The sequence below is a fragment of the Drosophila bipectinata genome, chromosome 3L (assembly GCF_030179905.1).
Source record: "Drosophila bipectinata strain 14024-0381.07 chromosome 3L, DbipHiC1v2, whole genome shotgun sequence".
In the NCBI taxonomy this organism is placed as follows: domain Eukaryota; kingdom Metazoa; phylum Arthropoda; class Insecta; order Diptera; family Drosophilidae; genus Drosophila; species Drosophila bipectinata.
Window position 1 is genome coordinate 14,646,985 of NC_091738.1, and position 22,604 is coordinate 14,669,588.

A 22,604-nucleotide genomic window follows, 5' to 3' on the forward strand; every position below is an offset into this window, starting at 1 on the left:
AGGATGGAACTAATTCCAAAGACAAACCCGAGACTATACACATATAGACACTCAACAAAGAGCCGGCATATGAAACAATAATAAATTCATTCGGGAATCTACATAGATTCTCTGGGAAAGTTTGCGAGCGATTGCGCACACTCCTGAAGCACTTTTTCCAGAGGAGCTTTTCGCGGAAAAGTTTCGCCAAGTCAACATGGCGCGAAAATGACAAAAATACAAAACAAAATTCAAAATAAGATACAGATACAAATATATTTGTTTAGCAAAAGCTTTTAGCCGATACACCAACCAGAGGAACTTGTTGACAAAAGCTTCTATAAGGTTTATCTGTGAAATACTTAGTTTTCTTTAGGGGGACATCGCAAGACATCGCTGGGCCCCCAAGAGTTCAACGCTCTGGCGTTAATGGAAGACGCGTGGGCTTCTGACATCCACTTTCTGACGTTCTCCACTGACCACCCGAGAGATACTCGCGGAAATATTAGCTATTTAAGTGCCATGTAAATTGAAAAATATTTATAGTTTATTAAGAGAATTACTAGAATTATTATTTAATCTAATAGGATAGCCTAGGATTATAATTCTAAGGATGTCCCTTCAAGCCTAGTTGATATAGGCATAAAGTTAGCCATTAGATTCTTATATTCGGAATGTAGCTACCACCCTCTACTGCCAGCTATTTCGAGGCAATTTTTATAATTAGATAGACCACGACTATATCACTATCCACTGGTGGGAGAATTTGTCCCAGCACTTGACATGTGGCGATCGTCGCGACCCTCTTGTCGCTCCATCATGCCAGTTTCTGGCCTTTCCCAACATTTCATTTTGCGGATTTTGCAATCTGGCGGCTTGTCAAGTGGCGGCCCTCGGAAAAGCTGTCGCGGATCGCAGATCGCGGTCGCTGGGAACTCAGATCACCCTGTGACTCGGCTGCCAGATGTCTGGCCCCAAGATGGCAAAGAGAATTTTCCTCGCAGCACTCTCGGTTTTCCGAGACGTCTCTCTGGGGCGATGCTGAAAAGGCGAAAAATTTTTCGGCTGGCGATCTCTCCGGCCAGCAGTTGATGTCGCGTTTCTGTGATAAGCGGGCCGAAAACTTTCGCAATCGTATTGTGACAAGATTCTGAACGCGTAATCCAAAGAATTCCCAAGATTAGAGTAATACGACACAGAAGAAGACAAATCAAAACAAATTATTCGCCGCACGTTGCCCCGGCATATATGATAGATAGATAGATGGAATAGACATACACAGTAACCATGAGATTGGGTCGTGATGGGTGTGGGTTGGTTCGGCTTTTGAGGGGCACGTGAGGTCCGCAGATTTGGCTTCCAGCTGCTGATAACGGATCCTCCGCTCTGGAAATCTGAAATCTGAAATCTTGAGTCTGGAAATGTCTTGAATGGTTTGGTGAGGTCTGGCTCAGGCTCGTTCGCTTCGGTCAGTTGATATTCTGGCCTCCGTCGGGAAAGTGTTGCTCCTTCATTTTCTTAAAAAAAAAAAAAGCGTTAAGGTAGGAATAGTGGCTTCATTGCATAATGGTTCTCCAACGGAGGAAGATCGTCCCAAGTGACCCTAATTGGAGTATTTTTTCATTAAGACAGAGATCAGTGACTCTGTAGATGCCGAGTATCGTTAATTGCTGGAAAAATTCTAGCTCTTTGCAGTTCAGAGAACTGCGTTCTGGCAAGAGTGCACCATGGCATCCGAGGCCCAGAATATTGGCATTGCCGAAAAACGTTAATACTTTTTTTATCGCTCGTCTGGCACTTTTGGCACTTCCCCGTCTGCCGCCGGGTTTATTTTAAAATTTGAAACTGTATGCCGCAGCAGAAATACCCAGCCATTGTCATGTGTTTGCAGTTTTCTTCATTCAGAGGTTGCAATGGCATTCGTTTTGGTGTTTTCCTGGACAGGAATGTAGCCGTTGCATACATAGAGATTGTGTGTCTCTTGGAATGTGTCCCAGCACTTTCAAATTCCAAATATTTTGCCAAAGTTGTGTTTATTTCGAGCCAATGTGTGTAAGCCACTTTGCTGGGAAAAGCTCCTTTGTTTTCGAGCATATGGCTATTGCATATCTGCATTGTCAGGACTTTCGGACTTTCTGGAGGCGACTGAGATGAGAGCCACCCACCCACATCTCCTCCTCTTGGCACATTTTGACAGCAACTTCCGCTTCTTGTCTTGACATTCCTGTTTGTCTTCCTTGTCACTTCCTCGGGCTCTCACAACTGCCGTTTGTCTTGTATAATTTGGCTCCCCTTCTGTTGTGGTTTCTCCAACAATTATTTTTGCATTTCTGCAAAAAACTCTTTCATTTTCCCAGAACTAGAAAGAGGCAGCTCGCCTCCACTTGCTTAGAATATGAATTTAATATCCCTATCCAATGATGTTCTCTTTAATTTTTGTACAAAAAAATTGAATTTTTTCGGGCACTTGCTCGCCTTTACTTTTTTAATTGTCTTTGTTCTCATGGCTTTTGTATTTTTTGCACAGCATTTATTTCGGGACCGGCTTTTTCATTAATTTTCGCATCTCATTATACAATACTCTGCAGAACAGAACGAAAAGTGAACAAAAGGCGATTTTCTCTTTGCCTTTCATCGATTTTGAATTTCGCCCGTGCGACCTGCGTTTGTTTATGCCCCGCCTTACGCCTCCCACTGCTCCCTCCCAGCTGCCGAGTGACCTTCGCATTTTGGCTTCGATTTTCATCAAGTTTATTTACTTGAACCGCATCAGAAATTACACATACGCCGCGTTGGCCCGGCCTTCGCCTCTCATCCTCTCATCGAACTGTCTCTTTGGAGACTGTTTGCTTTGGCATTAATTTTTCAGGCTGCTCTTGATTGAAAGTCAATGTGGTTCTGATTGGAATTAGGTTGGGGTAGCTTTTAGTTGTGTTTCTAGGGTAGTTCTTAGAGCAGGACCTATGGAAGCTCCTAGAGTAGCTCCAAGAGTAACTTTTAAAGTTGCTCCTAAGGTGGTTCATAGGGAAGCTGCAAGGTTAGCTCCTAAAGTATCTCCCAGAGTATCTCCCAAGGTAGTTCATAAAGTAACTCCAAGAGTAACTTCTAAAGTAGCAACTCCTAAGGTAGCTCCCAGGGTAGCTTCTATAGTAGCTCCAAGATTAACTCCTAAAGTAGCTTCTATGGTAGCCCCTTTGGTATATTTTAAAACATATACTAGAGTATCTCTTAGAGTAGCTCCTAGACTGGTTCTTAAGAAAGTTGCTAAGGTAGCTCCTGAGGTATCTTCTCGATTGTAGGGTAGCACCGATTTTACATCCTACAGTATCTTCTAAGATAGCTTCCAAAGTATCTCCCAGAGTACAGTAGCTCCTAAAGTAGAGTACCCCTAGATTAGCTATCACAGCATCCCCACATCATGGGTACTTTGTTTGTTGACCATCTTTAGCAACGTTTTCTAGATACAACAGACATCTCTAGATCCATCTATAGACCACAACATGCCCCTGAAACTATAATCAACCATTGAAAAGGTTCACGCCATAGAGAAGTTGTGACAAACAAAAATGTGTCTCAGTTTGCGGAAACTTTGCCAATCCTGTCGAGGTTAGTTTAGCCGTCTGGCATGTAAAAAACTAAAAATATTCCCAAAATACCTAACACATTCCGCGTATAAATATCTTGAAGAACTTCCACGGCATTCCTCCGAAATAGTCAATACTCTTGTGCTGCTTTGGATCCCCCTGGGGCCCATTGAGAGACGTGTATAAAGAAATCTAGCGTGTGGGTGGGCGACTATATTTACGCCGATCGTTGACAGGTTTAGCGTCTGCCAGGCAACAGCACTACCTAGATGGTCCGTGTCCAGGTCCATTAGGGAATCTCTGTTTTCCAAACTCATCTCTAAATAAATAAATTGTGGAAATGAGTGTGATGGTGTGGCCCGATTAATTAAACAATTCATTAAGTTGTCAAAACACTTTGGTTGGACGAGTCACTGAGTCACTTTCTAAGCTTTGACACTTTTGGAATCCGTTTCTACGAAATTGAGAAAAAAATACACAAAACTAAGGAGAACTACAAGGATGCCAGAGACTTCGCAGGCCGAGTGCGAGGAGGACAAGTCCCTTCTCTCGAACGACTTTGTGGTCATGATTGACTGCCTGCCGGAGCTGGAGGAAGCCTTCTGCCAGAGCTCCGAGGAGTACGATCTGGCCTGGATGTGGCTCAACAAGCTGACCACCTTCGAGTGCAGCACCATCTACGAGCTCCGGATGCGCAACGCCTTCATGAGCCACTTCAGTGTATGCCTCAACCAGAAGCGTCTGACTGGGATCTTCCTCCAGCAGCCGCCCGAGGAGCTGGAGTGGGTGAACTTTGATGATAACGCGCCACAAGAACTGGCCCTTGGTCAGGCCACTTGCTGCGCCATGCAGGCCGCCACCACTATGATGCAGAGGTCCAACAATGATGCGACTGCCCGCGACGCCCCTTGCTGCAGTCGGGGTCAGATGTCTCAGTCACAGTGCTCCTTTAGGAATCCCCGGGAGGAGTCTTATTATCCACCCAATTGCAGCCGCTACTCCGCAGGCCATTCCTTTCCTGGCTCTCAGGGGTTCGGGGACCCGGGAAGTTCCACAAGCGAGGAGGAACTGAGTCGCCAAGCCTCCGGCTACACTCTAATGGAGCCTCCGGCCACCTACCGCTCGAGGTCCTCGCCACCCAAATCCCCAAACCGCAACCAGTTGGCCTCCAACTCCTTCTCCAAGGATGACGCCTCCCACTTGCTGCACCTCATCCGGGGAGAGCTGCGCGGCGAACACGACTCCAAGCGGAACGACTTCCTGGAGCAGCAGCTGCGCCGCTACCGGGACTTCTACGCCATCCACAAGCACAAGGACCCGGACTTTGACGCTCCCGTGGTGGGGGATCTCAGCACGGAGCGCATCAACCTGCTCCTGAACATGCAGAAGGATCTCATCAAGTTGTTATTCGAGTAGCCTCTAACTATATTGTTTTTTTTTTTGCCGTGTATTCTTAGGGAGGACGAATAAATTTTAAATGGAAAACTTTTCTTATTATTTTTACCTTAAAGACTCCAAGATATGTAAAGGACATGCTCTAGACACCCTCTTTAATCCTCCAATTCCTTTCTCTGTTTCAGGTCGCAAATCTGTGGACGAAACTCCGGCCATCACCCAACATTCCACTCCGGGATCTGGCTCCGGATCGCCGCAAAGGGTGGCCAACAAGCGGAGCAGCATTACATTCAACATGCCGGCCGCCGGTCTCGGCCAGCGACCCCCGAGCATGATCTCCACCGCCAGCCAGGACGAGGGTGGATTCAACGAGTCTACGCCGGAGCTGAAGGCCAAACTGCAGCCCTCCTACGACCCATCGGAGGAGGAGCAGCAGCAGCACAGCTTGAACTACGTCGATGTGGGCTTCCGCCTCAATCCGGATGGCAGCGAGAGCCGCGAGGTCTACGGCTCCGAGGCCGAGCTCTACGACACAGCCAAGGTGACCGACATGCAGCGCAAGTTCCATGGCGCCAATGGGTTTGGCCGGGAATCCAGTACAGTGTACGCCATCATCAAGCCGGACGTCCAGGACGCCCAGCCCGTCGCACCCTCTAGGGCTGCGCACCTGCAGTCGCCCTCATCCTCCAGCGTGGACGGATCTCCGTTGCACCGCGGAGTCTACAGCTCCCCGCCCGTGGGAGTGGTGTCCCCGATTCGACGCCGGAACAGCAGCAGCAACAGCGTCCAGGAGCAGAGTGGCGGAGGCGGAAGCGCAAAGACGACGCCTCCCATATCGCCAGCTCGCTCGTCCTTCATCAAGGGCATCGCCCCCATTGCCTCCATCGACTCCCACGAAGAGGAGGGCCTGGACTACAACATTGAGGAGGAGGAGGAGGAGAACCTGGTGGTGGAGGTGCACCACGACGAGGACGAGGAGGAGGCACCCGTTCTGCCCGAACGTCGTCCCACCGCCCAGGGCTCGTTGGAGATGCAGGACCTGGAGTACGCGGACACCAGTGCCGGCGAAGACGAGGAGGACATCCTCAACCACCTCAAGGGCAGCGATGTCCTGGACGTGGAGCTCATCGACGATGTGGTGGACGAGGTAATCAAGGTCCATGTGACCCACAACGTGGCCCTTGCGCCACCAGAAGCCCCCATGCCGCGGGTGGACAGCTTCGCCGATGAGATGACCGCCGCCGAGGCCGAACGACTGTTGAGCTCAAGGTTTGTATCCTTAAGATATCCTTTTAAGTGTTGCATTTGCATGTCCTTTTAGGCATTAGAGTTGTCTGGTCTAGCCAGATTAGCATTTAAGTTCTTTGTTTTTGTAATGCATGCTAATATTATCTCAGTCCTGCATGACAGCTTTAAGGACATTCATCTGGGAAGCTTTCTCAGACAGCCTTCGCCTTGGCTTCCTTCCGGGCAGGTGACCCCACATCTTGAGCAAATATTTACCTTACTAGCCGGCCCTGTCTGCCACTATTCATCTTGAGGAAGTGCTGGTGGCTCTGGAAGGCTCCTTTATAGGCCTCCTCTAAGCTGGAAGCCGCCAAACGCGCTTTGTGATGAGGACTTCAATCCAGGCCTTCTTATTCTTGGCCTGGCTTCCTGCGAAAGAATTGACTTGCCATTGATTTATTGTAAACCAGGTGGAGTACCACTTCCTCCCCACTGCCCACTACAGTATCGACTGCAATTTTCAAGCGATTTCCCAGCCATTTCGTTTTGGCTTTCAGAACCCCCATAGTTTTCATGCCGGTGGCTCCGACGCCTTTTTTTTTTTTTGGCCATTTATTACCAGCCAGTACCAGGAATAACAGCTACCCCTGGCATATTCGCACGCAAATACCCAATTTCGTTTTAGCCACGGAAAAAATTACACTTACCCGTAGTTCCTTTCCAGCGCCAGGGTCCCCGCATACGTCAATTAGACGAGCGTTTTGGCCTTTTTATTTATGAGCCTTCCGCTCCACTCCACTCGATGCCAGAGAGCCGAGCCGAAAGCCGAACTTCCACTCGAGAGCTTTCCCTGCATGCACTTTCCACTCAAGAGTTTTTCTCTCATTTTCCGTGCAGTTTTGTCCTGCATTTTCGGAGCAACTCGAATCACATGCCCGCCGCTCGTTCGTCCTGTCGCATGGCTGGGAAAAAGTGTGTGTGTTTTTGTGAAAACCGTGCGGGGAAAACGAAATTCAGGAATCAGGACTCAGCACACCGAGAAAATCCGTTTAGACCGCGAAAAATAAATACCAAAGTAGTTACTATTTAAATTTAAAACAAGGACCATAACGAGGTTACCATTGGGTAGGTAGGTGCTAACTATAATATTAATATTTAATTTTCAGAACAGGATCTCGTCCGAAAGTACTCCTGTTTTTGGCTTTTAATTAGAACTCTGTCGGGCGAGCCTCGTTAGTGGCCAGATCCCGTGGTGACCTGTCGAATGACCAGTCCAGTCCGGTCGTCCGCCCATATGTATCCTCGAATGCATTAATGGCACTGGCCCGGATGCGAGTTGCTAATGATGATGATTTGTTTGCTGGTAGCACTTGATTGGATGTCTTTGTGGTTGCCCATTGAATGCCAGTGCATTCCAAAGATACCTCCATTGAGGCTTTTGCGGTTCAGCTGTCAAATGGTTGTGTAATCGGAATCCTTTGGGTTAATCACATTAAGGTTGAGTGGCTATCCAAGCGATGTCTTTTTGAGGAAGCTATTCGGTTTATACTCCCTCTTCGTTCAGATATTCAAATGAAATTTGTGTAGAGAGTGCGAGGTAATGCAATCATAAAAACAAGCTGAGGAGGAGTCCTCCTCCATCATCCTGGCAGACATCAGCCAGGCGACAAGTGCTAATCGCTCATTTGGCATTCAATATGGTCGCGCCATCCACTTTGCTTTCCTCCGGGGTGCCATCGCCTCGGTTAGTCACCCAAATTCGATTCAGCCAAGTTTGCTTTTAGTCCGGGACCGGGCTTTTAAGCTTAAAGTGCCACAGAGGAGCAAGTAGTAGTGGTCTTCTTAAAGGTGGAGAGAGTTTAAAGTGCACTTCTCCCCCTTACGAGCAATTATTTTGAAATAGTTACTCTCCGCTCCACAAAATTAACATATCCAGGGGGTTCTGGCTATGATTTTGTAAAGTCGGCCACTTTTCGCAGAGGGGGCGAATAAAATTCATAATTTCCCAGCCGAGGGGAAAAGCGCCAGTTGGTCAAATAATTGAAAAACTTCACGCCCCTGTGGGGGCTTCGAACTGGAAATTGAAATTCATTTGCAGCTCAGCTGGAAGTGGCAGCATTGTCACATGTGGCAAGTGCCAGCCTTTTGTATTCAACTCTTCAACGTTTTACATAAATTGCTGGGATGCAGGTCCTGGCCAGAGGAGAGGGAGCCATCTTCGAGTCCAATGCATTCATCTTCCGGGCGAACGTTGGGAGCTCAACAGGAGCGACTCTTTGGTGGCCTTGCCATTCTTTTTGGCAGCCTGCCCAGCTGACGGCACTGTCCCCAAAACGATTGTCCTTGACACGATGCCTTCCACTCCCCAAAGCCCTCTCGATGGTCAAGTGCTTCTCCGATCCAGTAGAGTTCTGGAATTTACAAAAATATGCGTTTAACTTTAGTTAGTAAGAGGGTATAGTTTTGGGAGGTTTAACTTTTCGTAGCTGCCGGCCACTGGCTGGTTAGCTTGGACCCCTTACCTTTGAACTTTTGGCGCCTTTTGAATTTTTTCGCTGGAGCTCTGGGCTCTATTTTAATTTCTGGTTGGCTCTCAGAAAAAGTTTCTGGTTCTGGCTTCGCGTTTTTAGTGCATTTCTTCCGCTTCTCCTATTGTTGCCCCTGCCACGCCGCGGCGTCGTAATCTTATTTGTGTGCTTGGCTTATCGCACGCCCACTCCAGCCCCTTTCGGCCTGGATTCCCCGCCCTCTTAGTTGCAACAAAGAGTGCCACATAAGAGGCGGTGCACAAAGTTTCGAGCGGAGCACGGAAATGGGGCACGAATGACGTTTTGGTCCATTTATTGGTATTTATTTCAATCGGTTCTCGGAATACCCTGCCTCACAGGCCATTACTATTATAATAATGCGAGGGTAGTGGCTCTTCGACTTCGGCAGCCACTCGACCCACCTTTTCTAATGCATTTCCCATCTCTGGACCACTCCATATGGCTCGAGCTCTCCTCCGTAACTTTGTTTTCCTGCCAAGTCCTCAGTTTGAGGCAAATAGTGGAATTTATAGCTCCGCCGCGTCGGAAAGCGTGAAGTTTTCTGCTAATTCGCATATAACGTCGGGATACAAGGACAAATAGTAGAAGTGTGACAGTGCCACTGTCTCTCCCGTGGCCGGGGCTGGGCTGGATGCCTGCTGCGAGGCGCCACACGCTGATTGCAAGTGGAAGTGCCAAAGTGTGGCATTAACTCGCTCCTCCACGCTCAGTTTTATGCAGCAAAGTTATTGAAGTTTGCATTTTTTTTGGGTGCAACTTTTGCTAGAAAAAGTTTTGCGAAAAATGTATTTAAAATTGTTTTTGCCAGCACTTGGCAACTGGAGCACCTCTAGAGGATTACTACGAGGGCGGGGGCTTTCATTAACCCTTCGGGGCAGGCCGAGGTTCTTCAAGCGTTTGATTGGCAGGATGTACAGGATACAGTTTGTTGTCATTTTACTTGAATCGAATGGATTTTCAATCGAACATCGCTTATCCACATCCACCCGGCCATGCAACTCGTTCCACATGCGGGCACGCACTCTGGAATATAATTGTTGCCAAGTTGTCATTTCCAACAATGTCCTGCCTCCGCCTCCGCCTCCGCCTCCTCCTCAACCATCCTTCTGCGCGATTGTGATTTCCTTGCTGCATACTTTGGTGCACACGCAGTAAATATTGTTTCTGGCTGATTGTTGCCACTCGGTCCATCGGGGGGGGTGTGCACTGTACAGTGTACATCTGTATGTAGGAATGCTGTTGTGCTATCGTACGTGTTCGCCATGATAAAATCCCGTTTTCAATTTTCATCGGTGGTCCACCTCTCTCGACTCCCTCGCTGCTGCTCTGCACGCTCGGATTCTGCATATGATTAAGAGCTAAATGGGTTAACCTCCGCCATTGCTCCAATTTATGCAAATAAATCCTATATTTAAAGCCCCGAAGCACTCCAAAATCGGTTCGAAACCCAAAATCCTGTCGTTTTAAATGGTCTCAAAAGTATTAAATTTAATGCATGTGATGTACATCGATCTAGTTTGTCATTCTAAAGAGACATTTTTAAACTCTCAAACTCTTTAAAACTTTATTTAATTAATTACATAAGGTATTTGAAGTCAAAAACAACAATATCTTAAAAGGTTGTGCCATTTTTTGTGTATTTCTGAATGGAAAATTATCCATTACTTCGCTGGCCATTATTATTACTGGCCAGATCTTGAAATGTTATACCTTCCCGGTCTCAGAACTCAAAGGAGCATCATTTTCCACCAAAAAAAAGGCAATATAATTTTTTACCCATTTTTCGAAAATTTTCCAAGGGGTACCCCTTATGATTTTTAGCAAAAAATTGCCAAAATTTTTGTGGTTTGATTTTTGGAAACTTTGGATGCAGATCGAATGGAATCAGATCCATGAATTATAAATGGCATTTCGTTTTGGAATCGCTTACCAAATAGTGAAAATATTCAATAAAATGTTAATGAAAAGTTACGTTTTTGGACATATAAAAAAACTCTTAAAACTGGTTCCAATTTAGGTATTTTAGGGACACAAAAATGTCTATATGTACCTCGGCTAATAAAAGCAGATGTTTTTATACATTTCCGAGCTTGGGATTCGAAGATGCATCCTTTTTTATCAAAAACTAGCAATAAAATTTTTAAGGGTTAAGTGGTTATTGACAAAAATCGGACCAAAAATTTTATTGTTAAATTTTTCAAATCTTTCAATGCAGATCGAAGAGGCTAGGATCTCTGATTCATAAATGGTATTCGGTTTTGTGATCTGTCCAGAAATAGTTGAAATATTTGATAAAAACTGATTAAAAATCTTCGATTTTGGTTTAATTAAAAATTATTAAAAACCATATACAAAATTTCCGATATTAAAATCGAAAAATGTTCATAACTTTGCTAATATTTGGCTGATCAGATCATGGAATACCTTCCAGCTCTAAGAAAACCGAGTAGCAACAGCATCAATCAAAACCTGACCCAACAATTTTTGATCCATTTTTATGATTTTTTTTTAAGGGTTCCATCATGATTTTGACCAAAAATTAAGAAAACATTTTTTTTTTCAATTTTTTGTATCTTTTGATGCCAATTAAAGCTTCTTAGCTTTTTGATTCATAATTGATATTCCGTTTTTGAATCGTTGAAGAAATATTTAAAATATTTGCCAAAAACTGGCTAAAAATCTGAAACTTTCCCCAAAAATAAAAAAAATTTCAAAAATAGTACTGCTTTTGTGAATGACGTTTCTCATGGGCGAACATAAAGGCAGACTAGGATAGACTCCCTAATCTGAGCCAGCAGCTATTAATACGCGAGGGCTGTAAACTGTAAAGCTCACGAATGACTAAACATAAATTCAGTTAAATTTATCGCAACAATAGAAGGCTGGCCGAGTCAGACACATGACGTCATTGTGGGCCATGGCCAGGACGAGCGCAGCCGAAACTCGACTCAGCCGCCAGCTCACCAGGGGAGACTTCAGCTCATTTTTTCCCCAATTTCGTCCTGGGAGAGTGCGAGCGCTCTTGAGTGAGTTTATGAGTCCTGAACTCTCTCTTGGTTTTCTCTCGCATGTGGCTCCGCTTTTGTAGGACAAGGCTTTTGCTCTGCGGTTTCTTTTGGCGGTTTTTTTTTTATTTAAATTAATTATGAACACACATGCATATGGGGAAAGAATAGGAGCTGACCTTGGGTTTCCTAATAGGACAGCGTGCCCCAATAAATGGGCAACAAAAAATGACAATTAAACATCCATTAACAGGATGTTGAATCCTTAGAGTTTCTACTTTCCGCGTTCTCCTGATTTTTGACTTTGTAATTATTTTCCCCCTCCTCCTCCCACTCCCCTGCCAGCGACAAGAACTTTGTCATCCTGTTTCTCACGTCACACACGGCGTATGCGTAATATTCTGTTATGCATGCAGCTGCGGGCGGAAAGGGGTGTACTTAAGCGACACGTACGCTTCAGGAGTTTGAAGCCCAGCGGGAACCTAGTGGCACACATTCCCCATTTCCACCAATTGATCACGAGAGTGTTCCATTTTATTTTAATTACAAACAACAACATGGTCCTCGAAGGGGACTATAGGAGTAGAGGATTAAATCCCATTCCGATCCTGAACTATTCCCAGTAAGCCGCTTAGAGTTTAGTTTTTTGTTTTATTCCGAAATGGCCAATATTTTTGGCGATTGTTGGCCAAGAGGGCTAAAGTTGGCTAATTGTTTGATTGGATTTGAGCAGCTCGTGCTGATGCTGATCCAAATGGTATTGTTTATAGAAGAGCCCCAAATCGGTAGCTGGGGGGAGCTTGGAACTACGCGCTTTAGAGCCAACTAATTAACATACAGCTAGTAGGGCTGCGTGTGAAAATGGCAATGGGAATGGAGGGAGTTGCTGCTGAAAAAGCCATTTAAATGCATGGCACAGGTGAAGCTAGCTGGGGGGACTACCACTTTTAGCTGTTTGATGTTGCCTCAGTGTCTGGTAGTGTCTGCCACTCGGCTCTCATTATCAACAACATAATCAGCCACTTGCAACAACTAAGACCATGTGTGTGTTTCAATGATTGGCAGAGTGTACACTGAACTAAAGATTTTAAAGGTTCTCTGAGGCAAACTCCAGGAGTACCAAGTATTTCTCTCACTGTATGATAGCTGACAATTGTTGGCAGTAATTAACAAACACTACGGGGAAACAGGCACCTTACACGTGACGTCACGCACAAGTGAGAGTGACAAACACTTGTTCGTTAAATGCACCCAACGCTCCAACTGTCTGCCTGGTGGGGTCAGGTGTGCCTCCGTATGCGACATAACTTGTCCTGCCTCCGGTCCTCCCGGAGGAGCCTGCTGGACGTGCTCGTGTAAGCGTGCATGTTTAATTCGACATTGCACCACGCCCAGCACTCCTCCCAGTACTCCGCCAGCCAACATTATTATTACGGGCGAATGAAAGGGTAACTTGTGGACTGGCAGAGCCAGGAAGTGTAGTATTGACACCACGCTGGCTGCTCTCGAATTAAAATGAGCATTAAATTATAATTGCACGCCCTAGTCCCGGCCAACTTGATGGCTGTAACTACATGCATGTTTTTAATTTGTTTGCTTTAATTTATTTATTTTAAAGTGCTTTAGTTTATTTATTATTTTTAAGAATTTTTTATTATTTTGTGCATTCATCTCTCACTTTGTTTATTTTCATTTAATTATCGTAACTTGCCTGTTGTTGTTGTTGTGCTTGTTCTGTCTTGTATCCTGTATCCTGTATACTGTGTCCTGTCTACGTAGCATTTTGGAAAACAAAATCAGGTTGGTCCTGCGAGCCAGCGAGACAAGTGATTCCTCATTTTTCTAATCAACTTTTATCCTCCGAATAGGCAACAGTCGCTGCTGTCGGACGAACAGGCCAAGGAAGTCGAGCAAATACTCAACGCCGCCCCAAGTGTGGGCGTGGCTGTTGCTGCCGTTGTTGCCACCGCAACATCGCCGACCAGCATCAAGAATCTCATCGAGGACTCGGCCCCCGTAGCGGAGCAGGACATTCAAATAGCTGCCGTGCCGGCCATTGTCGACGAGGAGGAGGACGACGAGGACATCGAGGAGGACCACGCTCGAGCCGAGTTCAACGAGGAGGCTGACGGCGACTCGGACGAGGTGGAAGCAGTTGACATTGTCGGATATGGTCAGGCCACCACAGCAGGACCTCTAAACGCCACCTTCACCAAGGCGGACAGCACTGAGACAGAGACCACGACCACTACCACACCCTCTACGGCCACCACTGCCACCACTCGCCACGACGACGACGAGCCAGAGTGGCTGAGGGACGTCCTCGAGGTGAGACTTGCCGCTTTAGCTGATAACCAAACATTTTTACTTAACTTCCACTTTCAGGCTCCAAAACGCAGTCTAGAGAATCTGCTCATTAGCTCCGGACCTTCGGCTGGCGGAGACGGGCAGCGGGAAGTACGGGAGCGGGAGGAGATCCTCCTCGAAGCCAAACATTCCGATCCTAACCAGACCTTTGTAACCGGCGGAGGAGAGTCGCTGCACGAGTCGATCGTGTCGGTGGAGTCGACCCAGTCGGACGCCACACTCAACCAGACCACCACGATCGATGACAGCATCATCTCTAGCAAGCACAATTCCACCTACTCCCTGGCGGATGCCGAGCCAGCCACCAATTCAACGGTTCTGAGCACCGGCGTGACCGAGCTAGACGACAGCCAGTACTACATACCGGAATACCCGCCTGTGAGGAGCAAGGAGGTGCTCGTGGAGGCAGGAGTGCACTACTTTGAGGATGGCAACTTTTGGATGGAAGTGCCTGGTAAGGATGAATAGTTTCTCACCTTTTATTGGAACTTCAAAAGTATCCTTCATCGCTTACAGGTCTCCTAGACTTCGACGACGACGACTGCTCCTATCCACCCATCACAGTGCGCAAGAACCCCAAGGTTCGCTTCAGCTCCGGACCCATACACGTGTACTCCACATTCTCCGTGAACGACTACGATCGGCGAAACGAAGATGTCGATCCGGTGGCCGCTTCGGCGGAATACGAGCTCGAGAAGCGCGTGGAGAAGATGCACGTCTTCCCCGTGGAGCTTATGAAGGGTCCCGAAGGATTGGGTCTCAGCATAATTGGTATGGGCGTTGGCGCTGACGCCGGCTTGGAGAAACTAGGAATATTTGTGAAAACCATTACCGACAACGGAGCAGCAGCCAGGGACGGCCGCATTCAGGTGGGCATCTTAAGGCCGGGTTACCAAGCAGCATAGGTCTTATATTTTAATTCCCTCTTTCAGGTCAACGACCAGATCATTGAAGTGGACGGCAAGAGCCTCGTGGGAGTCACCCAAGCGTACGCAGCCTCTGTGCTGCGCAACACCTCCGGTCTAGTCAAGTTCCAAATCGGACGCGAGCGCGATCCCGAGAACTCAGAGGTGGCCCAGCTCATCAGGCTGAGCTTGCAGGCCGATCGCGAGAAGGAAGAGCGCCTCAAGCGGTTAGTTCCTTGCCTCTCATCCTATAACTCTTTTTGTAATTTCCCATCCTGTTACTATCCTAGCCAACAAGAGGAGTACCTACGTCGCACCCTCGACTACTCCGAGGACTCCACCCAGCCGGTGTCGGCCAATTCGAGTGTTTGCGAGGGTCCTTCCAGCCCGGTCCAGGTCGAGCATCCGATGGAGGTGGAGGCCACTCACTCGCAGGAGGTAGAGTCGCTGAAGCGGCTGCTACAGGAGGTAAGGACTGCCCAGGCCGATCAGAATGTATCTTGATGCTGTTGTTAACTTGTGTGTTCTTGTGTTCTTCTCTCTCCTTTTGCTGAATTTCAACATTTGTGGGTGGATATTGAAATGCAGCACAAAGCGGTAATTGGATTTGTGAAAACGTCATTGAAAGCCAAATTTTAGACACTGCCAGAAATTGTAGAGCACATTCTCGAAACACGTTTACCATTTAGTTTTATAACCTAGACCTTATGGTTCTCGTTGATTAAGATGTTGAGTTGCATTCTGTTTATATTTAAGAACCATTTATTATTTTATTATTCTTATTTATTTATTTTATTTTATTTTTTTTTATTCTTTTCCCAGAGTGAAATGGGTTGCCTGGTTAAGGATGAAATAATCCAAAATCTCAAACGAAAGGTTCGCTTACTTTTTACTTTTGTTTCTCCATTTCATCTCATCTCATCCCTCATCTGCACCAAACTCCCATGAAAGCCCAGTCCCAGATACTAATAAAGTCTTAACCCTTCCCAGCTGGTCAAGCTCGAGACGACGGGCAACGAGAATGAGCTGCTCAGCGAGCGACTGCGTCAGAGCGAGCGGGAGCTCGGCAACATCCGGAAGGAGGCGGCCAACCTGCAGAACATGCTGCAGCAGTCCCAGGGCCAGTACATGGCCCTCGACAAGAAGTACAACAAAGCCAAGCGCCTGGTGCGGGAGTACCAGCAGCGGGAGCTGGACATGTGCCACCGCGAGGAGTTCTACCAGCAGCTGCTGCAGGAAAAGGACACCGAGTATAATGCCCTGGTCAAGAAGCTCAAGGATCGGGTCATCAACCTCGAGCACGAGCTGCAGGAGACGCAGCGAAAGGCCGGGTTCCCTGTGGGCCTGCCCTACGACAGTGCCACCCTAAAGCTCACACCACAGATGATGCGCAAGGCGCCGCCAAAGCCCCTCTTCCACAAGCTGGAGACGGAGCTGTCGGACACTGAGATCTCGGACCTCTCGCCCGATGGCGATGGGGTCAAAACGGCCACGGTGGAGCGCAAGGTTCCGGTCAAGGACGAACTGGACGCAGCAGTGCCCCAGCACGAGCTGCTGGACAATTCTGTGAACAAGACCAAGATCGACCTGGGTAAGTACCCTTTATTACTTATATTCTCATCTCGGTTTGTTTTGTCATAGCTTTGTCGAAAGACCGTCTTGGCTCAAAGGGAGGGATTATGGTCTAAAGAACGACCTGATTTGAAGATTCCCGCCGTTATCTCGTTTTGGCGAATGCCTTGAAGAGCTCCCCCTTTTTAAGGAGGCTATCTTCCTTCAAGGTGAATGGGTTTCAGACCTAAAAGTATCAGGACGTAGTTCTGGAAATACCCAAGAAGATACCTTATAGAGATTCTAGTCCTAGTGACTTGGCCTAATTGATGCCGATTCCATAACGATACCAATGTGATCTCCACTTCTTCAAATGTGGTTCTATTTCCATGAAGGAAGTGTCTAAAGATCATCTAAGAGTCAGAGACCCTAAGACAAGCCTTAAGTGGGTTCAGTACCCCATCTATCCAAGTGTCTTGAGGCCTACCTGCTATAGTTACCCGCATCCTGGCAACTATATCCTTCTACCTCTTCCTTAAACGATTCCCCCCTTTGAGCCATAGCCTGGTTCAGGACAAGTGATTCATTTTGTTTTTGAGCTGCACTTCCGGGCTGACCTCCAATCACCTGCCTCGACCTACCTTTTGTTTTGCCTTTATCGCTCCTCCTTCTTTTGTACTTTCACTGCCATTTTGTGCTAACTGTTATTCTCTTTCTTTTCACATTTCTCCGCATTTTATATTTTGCCTCTCTGTGTCTGCCGTCTCTGTTGTCGTTCCTTCTCGTTGTTCATGTTTGCGTTACGTTTTCTTGCTCGTTGTTTTGTGACTGCCACGCCTACACGCTGCGCCCTCATTTCGCCCAACAACAAAATAATAATTAAAAAAAAAAACAAAACCAAAAAAAATTCCAAAAACACAAATGCACCCCCAAATCGCAACCGATTTTTAAAACAAAAGCCTCCCGGGGCGGTCTAGCCAATCGCCAGCTGCCCTCCACGAACGGAGCCAACGGCACCGCCAACGGAGACGCCCAGCTCTCGAACGGGAACCTCATCAAGCGCAGCCGGAGCAACAGCCGCAGCTCGGAGTGCACGCTGGACGACAGCGACGAGGAGGAGGCGGACGAGGGCTCCTCCCCGAACTTGGCGGGCACTGGGGCGAACGCCCACGAGACGATCAGCAGCCTCTCCAATGGGAACTCGCACCTGCTGGCCAACGTGAACAACCTGCTCCAGCACCATCCGCCGGCGATGGTCGCCACGTCAACGGTGACCCCCTCCAACGGCCATTTGGGCACCACCACGGCCATCCTGCTGAATTCGACGTCGTCGGCCTCCTCCAGCTCGTCGAACCAGTCGACGGCGCGGGAGGCTCAGATCAATCAGCTGTACGCCCAGGTGCACAAGGACCCCAGCAAGCAGCAGCAGCAGTTGCAGCAGCAGCAGGCGGCGACCAGCATCAGCATACCCGGCATCTTCAAGAACTCCCTGGGCTCGCCGGCGGACAGCGGCGGTCTCAACGACTTCCATCGCGGCAGCATGACCACCTTCGGGACGGGTCCGGCCAGCAGCAGCAACCGGGATCTCAACAGCTCGTACGACTCCATACTCGGGTCCAACGACAAGCTCTCGGAGAACGAGCCGGCGGAGAGCTGGATGTACCCCAGCCGGCGACGGGTAGCTCCCAACGGCAGTAAAGTGCCGCTGCCCGGTTCCAGCTTCACGGACCAACTCAACCAGGCACTGTCCGATCGCGAGAGGTGGGTTTTTGGGGGAGAAGTAGAGAAGTTTCATTTGCTAAACGGCTGCTTCAACTTTGCAGGCGACTTGGGGACGGATCCTCGCGACACTCCAGCGACGACTACACGGAGATCAACAAGAGCCAGAGCGCCGCGGCGATCAACTGCAAGACGCTGATCAACGAGATCCGCCAGGCGGTGAACGAGGCGCAGCCCAAAGGTGAACTATGCCCCACCACCAACCTAGTCACGAACCGAATCTAGTCACTTCAGCCAAACCGATATCAACCAGATCAATCCTCCGAATCTCTCCCCTATTTAGCTACATAGGTCGTAAGCCTCCAGACTAACCTCCATTCAGTACCCAGACAGCCAGACAGCCTCCCCGACAGACCAGACCGTCTCATCTCATTCTCATACAAATCTGTACATATGTTTACCGTTCAATCCGTTCAAGCCGTTCAATATATATAACCCGATATATACTATACCTATATAAGGTCTTGAGATTTCATTGAAAGCTGTTTACCGTTAACATTAACCACATCTTCCACACTGTCCTCTATCTATCTTTGAATGTCTACGCTAACCCCACTACGCTAACGAGCGGTGCTGAGCGGTGCACTCTGAACTTACTAACCTCTGTCTCCGGATTCTCTGTCTTCCCCTCTCTCTCTCTCCCCCAAATGATCGATCGATCCAAAGTTAAACAAGTCGTTCCACAATCACTCTCCCCGCCCGGCACAGTCCCCTGGCAGCAGCAGCACCATCCCCAGCTCCAGCAGCAGCCGTCCGCCCACACCACCGGCCCGCCCTCGCCCACCAGCATGTCCTCGGGCTGCTCCTCGCCGGGCTACTCGCCCAGCCGCACCCTGGACCTCTCTGGATCAAGCTCCAGCTTCTCGGATCGCAAGGCGGCGGCTGCCGGTTACCACTACAAGGGTGGCCCCGTCCACGAGTGGACCAAGGATCAGGTGGGTGTAGAATTTACCAGCTAACTAGAAACAGTCACTCATGTATCTCCTCGCAGGTGGGCCACTGGCTGATGGGCATCGAGCTGGAGCGCTACATACCCGTCTTCAAGGAGCACAACGTGGAGGGCGGAGCGCTGCTCACCCTCGACTCGAAGGACTTCAAGACGCTGGGCGTGAGCGGCGACGACAAGCACCGGCTGAAGAAGCGCCTGAAGGACCTCAAGGCGAACATCGAGAAGGAGCGCAAGGACATGGAGCGCGAGCGACGGGAGCGCGAGAAGGCCATTCGCAAGGCCGAGAAGAAGGCGGCCAAAAAGAAGTAGTTGAATTGTTAGCCAGTAAGACTCTGAAGAACAGAATGTAGCCAAAAACCAAAAGCGTACGCAGTATATGTAGTCTATGCATACACACCACAAACACACACACACACAAGCAACACACTCGTATTAGCAGTTATATATATATTTATACGCATCTAATGATAACATAATTTATTTGTACAACACCCACTTCTATTACACATACGTACTACATTTTAACCTATCTCTACTACCCTAATGGAATTATAGATGTAATTACTCTAGAGAGGAGGGCGCGGAGTGCATCCCGCTGTGTTAGGAGGGTTAGGAGCGAGATTCCCCAAGAGAGTACGACCAGACAACAGTCGACAGCTCCCAACCCAATGATGGAGCTAGCAACTAACTCAAAAGGCGTTGGACTGACTGATTTTACGATTAATTTAAAAACAAAAACAAAGGAAATTCTTTTTTAAAAGCCAACCAAAACCAAATAGCCATTTGAAGAGGAGCGGAGCTTGGAGTAGACGGATGTACGGCAGTGGGAGGAGTTTGAGAGGAGACTTGAACATTAATATTAATAGCGACTAATTTAATCCACGGAATGTCTCGTTTTTTTCTAATTATTTATCTGTGTAATTTAATGACTAGTGCGTACTCGATAATATTCAATTCTAGATATAATAACCTATACATATATACGAAACATAAACGGTGGATTGTATTCTATGTCAGACACCTATGGATTACGTATAACAACTAACAACTAATGCTAAAGTATTGTATTGTACTGTATTGTGTATGCTATGCCCGAAAGTCACTGAGTACTTAAGTATAAAGCTGATACCATTTTTGTTCCCTGTTACCAGCAAAGGCCAAACCAATGCAAGTGTCCACCAGCCAAAAAGAAAGTAATCTTTAATCTTTAATGTAATTCGTTAGTTAATATGAGTGAGTGAGTGAGTGTTAGAGTTTGTTTTTCTGCCTTGTATAGTTTTTTGTAGAACTCTTGTATTTGTATATTTTATGCCTAGTTTATGTCTTTCTATCCTTGTGTGTTCTTGTGTTGTGTACTTACTTTTACGTTTATCTTATAATTTCAAAATGTTGCAATAAATCTATAAACCAAATCCTAACTATCGGATCTACGTTAGTCTCTACAGAGCTATGGCCACAGAACCAGGACCCAACTTTGAATTTTATCAAAGAAAAACCAAGTTTAGAAACTAGTCCTTGTTTGGTGTTAACAATTAGCGTAATAATACCTATATGAACATATATGAATACTCTCTCCTTTCTATCTAACTCTCTACCAACTACCATTCTGTCTCTATTTGACTTTTAAGACCCCGGCCGTGGCCAGGTGGACGTCCATCTAGGTGGACGACCCGGGAAGCCGATGGCCGGCAGCGCATATTCACCGCATGTGCATTCACGTCTCGTCGCAAGTCCTTAATATAGCTTTTGAAAAGCTCGCCTCTAAACAGTGCCACAAAAACCATAAAAAACCAAAACAAAAAATCAACCATTATAACTTACAAAAAATGATAACGAAAGACACAATCAAATCGAATCACTTGAACAAATTCAAAATGCAAATTTTTGTGGCGCTGCACGCGTCAAGTGGAGATCAAGTGGATCTCCCCATCCCGGATATTTGGAGAAACCTGATCCGAGAGATGTGATCGCGTGCCGCCGCCACACAAAACGCTCCCGAATATGTGTGTGTGTTCTTTTAAATTGTGCACTTTGTTTACAGTTTATTTTTGGGTAATTGTTAGTAAGCGATTTACATCACATTTAAAACAAAAACGAATATCTTTGAAGAGTATAGGAACCAGTTTGGAATTCGTGAATCAAATTAAACGATTAAAGAACCTTAAGTCGCACCTGTCACCTCGAAATCCTCAAAGAGTAGAGGCCCGACAGGGGCGCCTGATAAACAAAAAATAAAACGAAATGTTAAACACCTACAGAACACATTCGTGCCTTTTTCATTGCGAAAAACCGTCCCAACCAGAATGAACGAACTAATTACCCAGAGCAGAGGAAGACCGTCCTGGTGGAGGGCACTTGGCTGGACACTGACACCCTTCCAGCTCACACAGTCCCACCCCGGCTAGGATGCGTGTGCACTCCTTTGTCACGAATACGTTGAAATATTAAAACTCCCGCAAATGCCTTAGATGAAAATTATATTACCCATTAGATACTCAATATTATTGATTATTTTGCTCGTAGAATTATAGCCCTTTCGAAAACTGGCTTTTTGTCTCCGATTTTGGGAACTTAACGACCAAAGTTGGCTCGGTTTTGTGGCCTCGGGAGTTGGAATTGGATGTGGATGTGGATTTGGATTTGGGAGACTTGTGACTATCGTTCTCACTTAATTATAATTTTAAATGAACTTTAACTCATTTTGGTTGCTCATTCCAATCATTCTTAAACTTTCTGTTTTAAATATTTGAATAATGGCCATTAAATCTTAATTATTTAAATCTTCAATTAATAATTCAAATTTGTTTGAGTTTTGAGTTTGTGAATTTTGTACTGCGTATCTGTCGTATCATTTGTGCAAATGAGTCTATTTTGTTCATATCATAACTAGTTATACTCTTTGAATTTAGAAATCCCTTCTTCAGAAAACCCCAGAACTTCCGCAAAAGATTACTCGAAACTTAATTCGCAAAGGAATAGAAACCTCTTATTAATACAAATCAACGTCAATATTTAAGAATTGGTCATTTAAAATTACAAAATGCAACTCAATCTTAGCAAATCATGGAAAATAATGAGTTATGCAGAACAACAGACAGTGCTAATAAATATACTCCGAAATAAACCCAAATGGAAACCGTGTTGTTTACTCCCCTCACTGGGCCAATCTGCGTTATCGGTGCATCCATCACGTTCCTGTTTATAAATGCAGCACAAACAGCTCGAATGGGTTTGTTGTTCCGCTGCACAATCTGGGAGGGAACGGAGATACCCTCTCCAAGATACACACACTTTACAGCCTGAAGATGCCACCA

The 22,604-nt window shown here is 46.8% G+C and overlaps 2 protein-coding genes across 15 annotated transcripts in view; both read left to right on the forward strand.

The window, feature by feature from the left end:
* Spn (protein phosphatase 1 regulatory subunit spinophilin) overlaps nt 1–21,187 on the forward strand; it is a 36,569-nt gene extending 15,382 nt beyond the window's left edge. For 3 of the 14 annotated variants that reach the window (XM_070280641.1, XM_043214251.2, XM_043214253.2), the window contains 12 exons: nt 5,144–6,227; nt 13,519–13,539; nt 13,608–14,067; nt 14,125–14,560; nt 14,623–14,975; nt 15,039–15,479; nt 15,834–15,887; nt 16,002–16,602; nt 17,522–18,323; nt 18,386–18,522; nt 19,050–19,276; nt 19,333–21,187. In XM_070280641.1, the coding sequence (XP_070136742.1) occupies nt 5,144–6,227; nt 13,519–13,539; nt 13,608–14,067; nt 14,125–14,560; nt 14,623–14,975; nt 15,039–15,479; nt 15,834–15,887; nt 16,002–16,602; nt 17,522–18,323; nt 18,386–18,522; nt 19,050–19,276; nt 19,333–19,599 (4,883 nt within the window). In that variant the 3' untranslated portion in view covers nt 19,600–21,187. Of the gene's footprint in view, nt 1–3,519; nt 3,586–5,143; nt 6,228–13,518; nt 13,540–13,607; nt 14,068–14,124; nt 14,561–14,622; nt 14,976–15,038; nt 15,480–15,833; nt 15,888–16,001; nt 16,603–17,521; nt 18,324–18,385; nt 18,523–19,007; nt 19,277–19,332 lie in introns of those variants that run through there. The other 11 variants (XM_017252935.3, XM_070280642.1, XM_070280645.1 and 8 more) reach the window with 11 other exon arrangements.
* LOC138926466 (uncharacterized) lies at nt 3,961–5,003 on the forward strand. The gene has a single exon (XM_070280652.1). It carries the CDS (start codon nt 4,065–4,067, stop codon nt 4,977–4,979), a length of 915 nt encoding a protein of 304 aa, XP_070136753.1. The 5' UTR covers nt 3,961–4,064; the 3' UTR covers nt 4,980–5,003.
* Nucleotides 21,188–22,604: the final 1,417 nt, after the last annotated feature.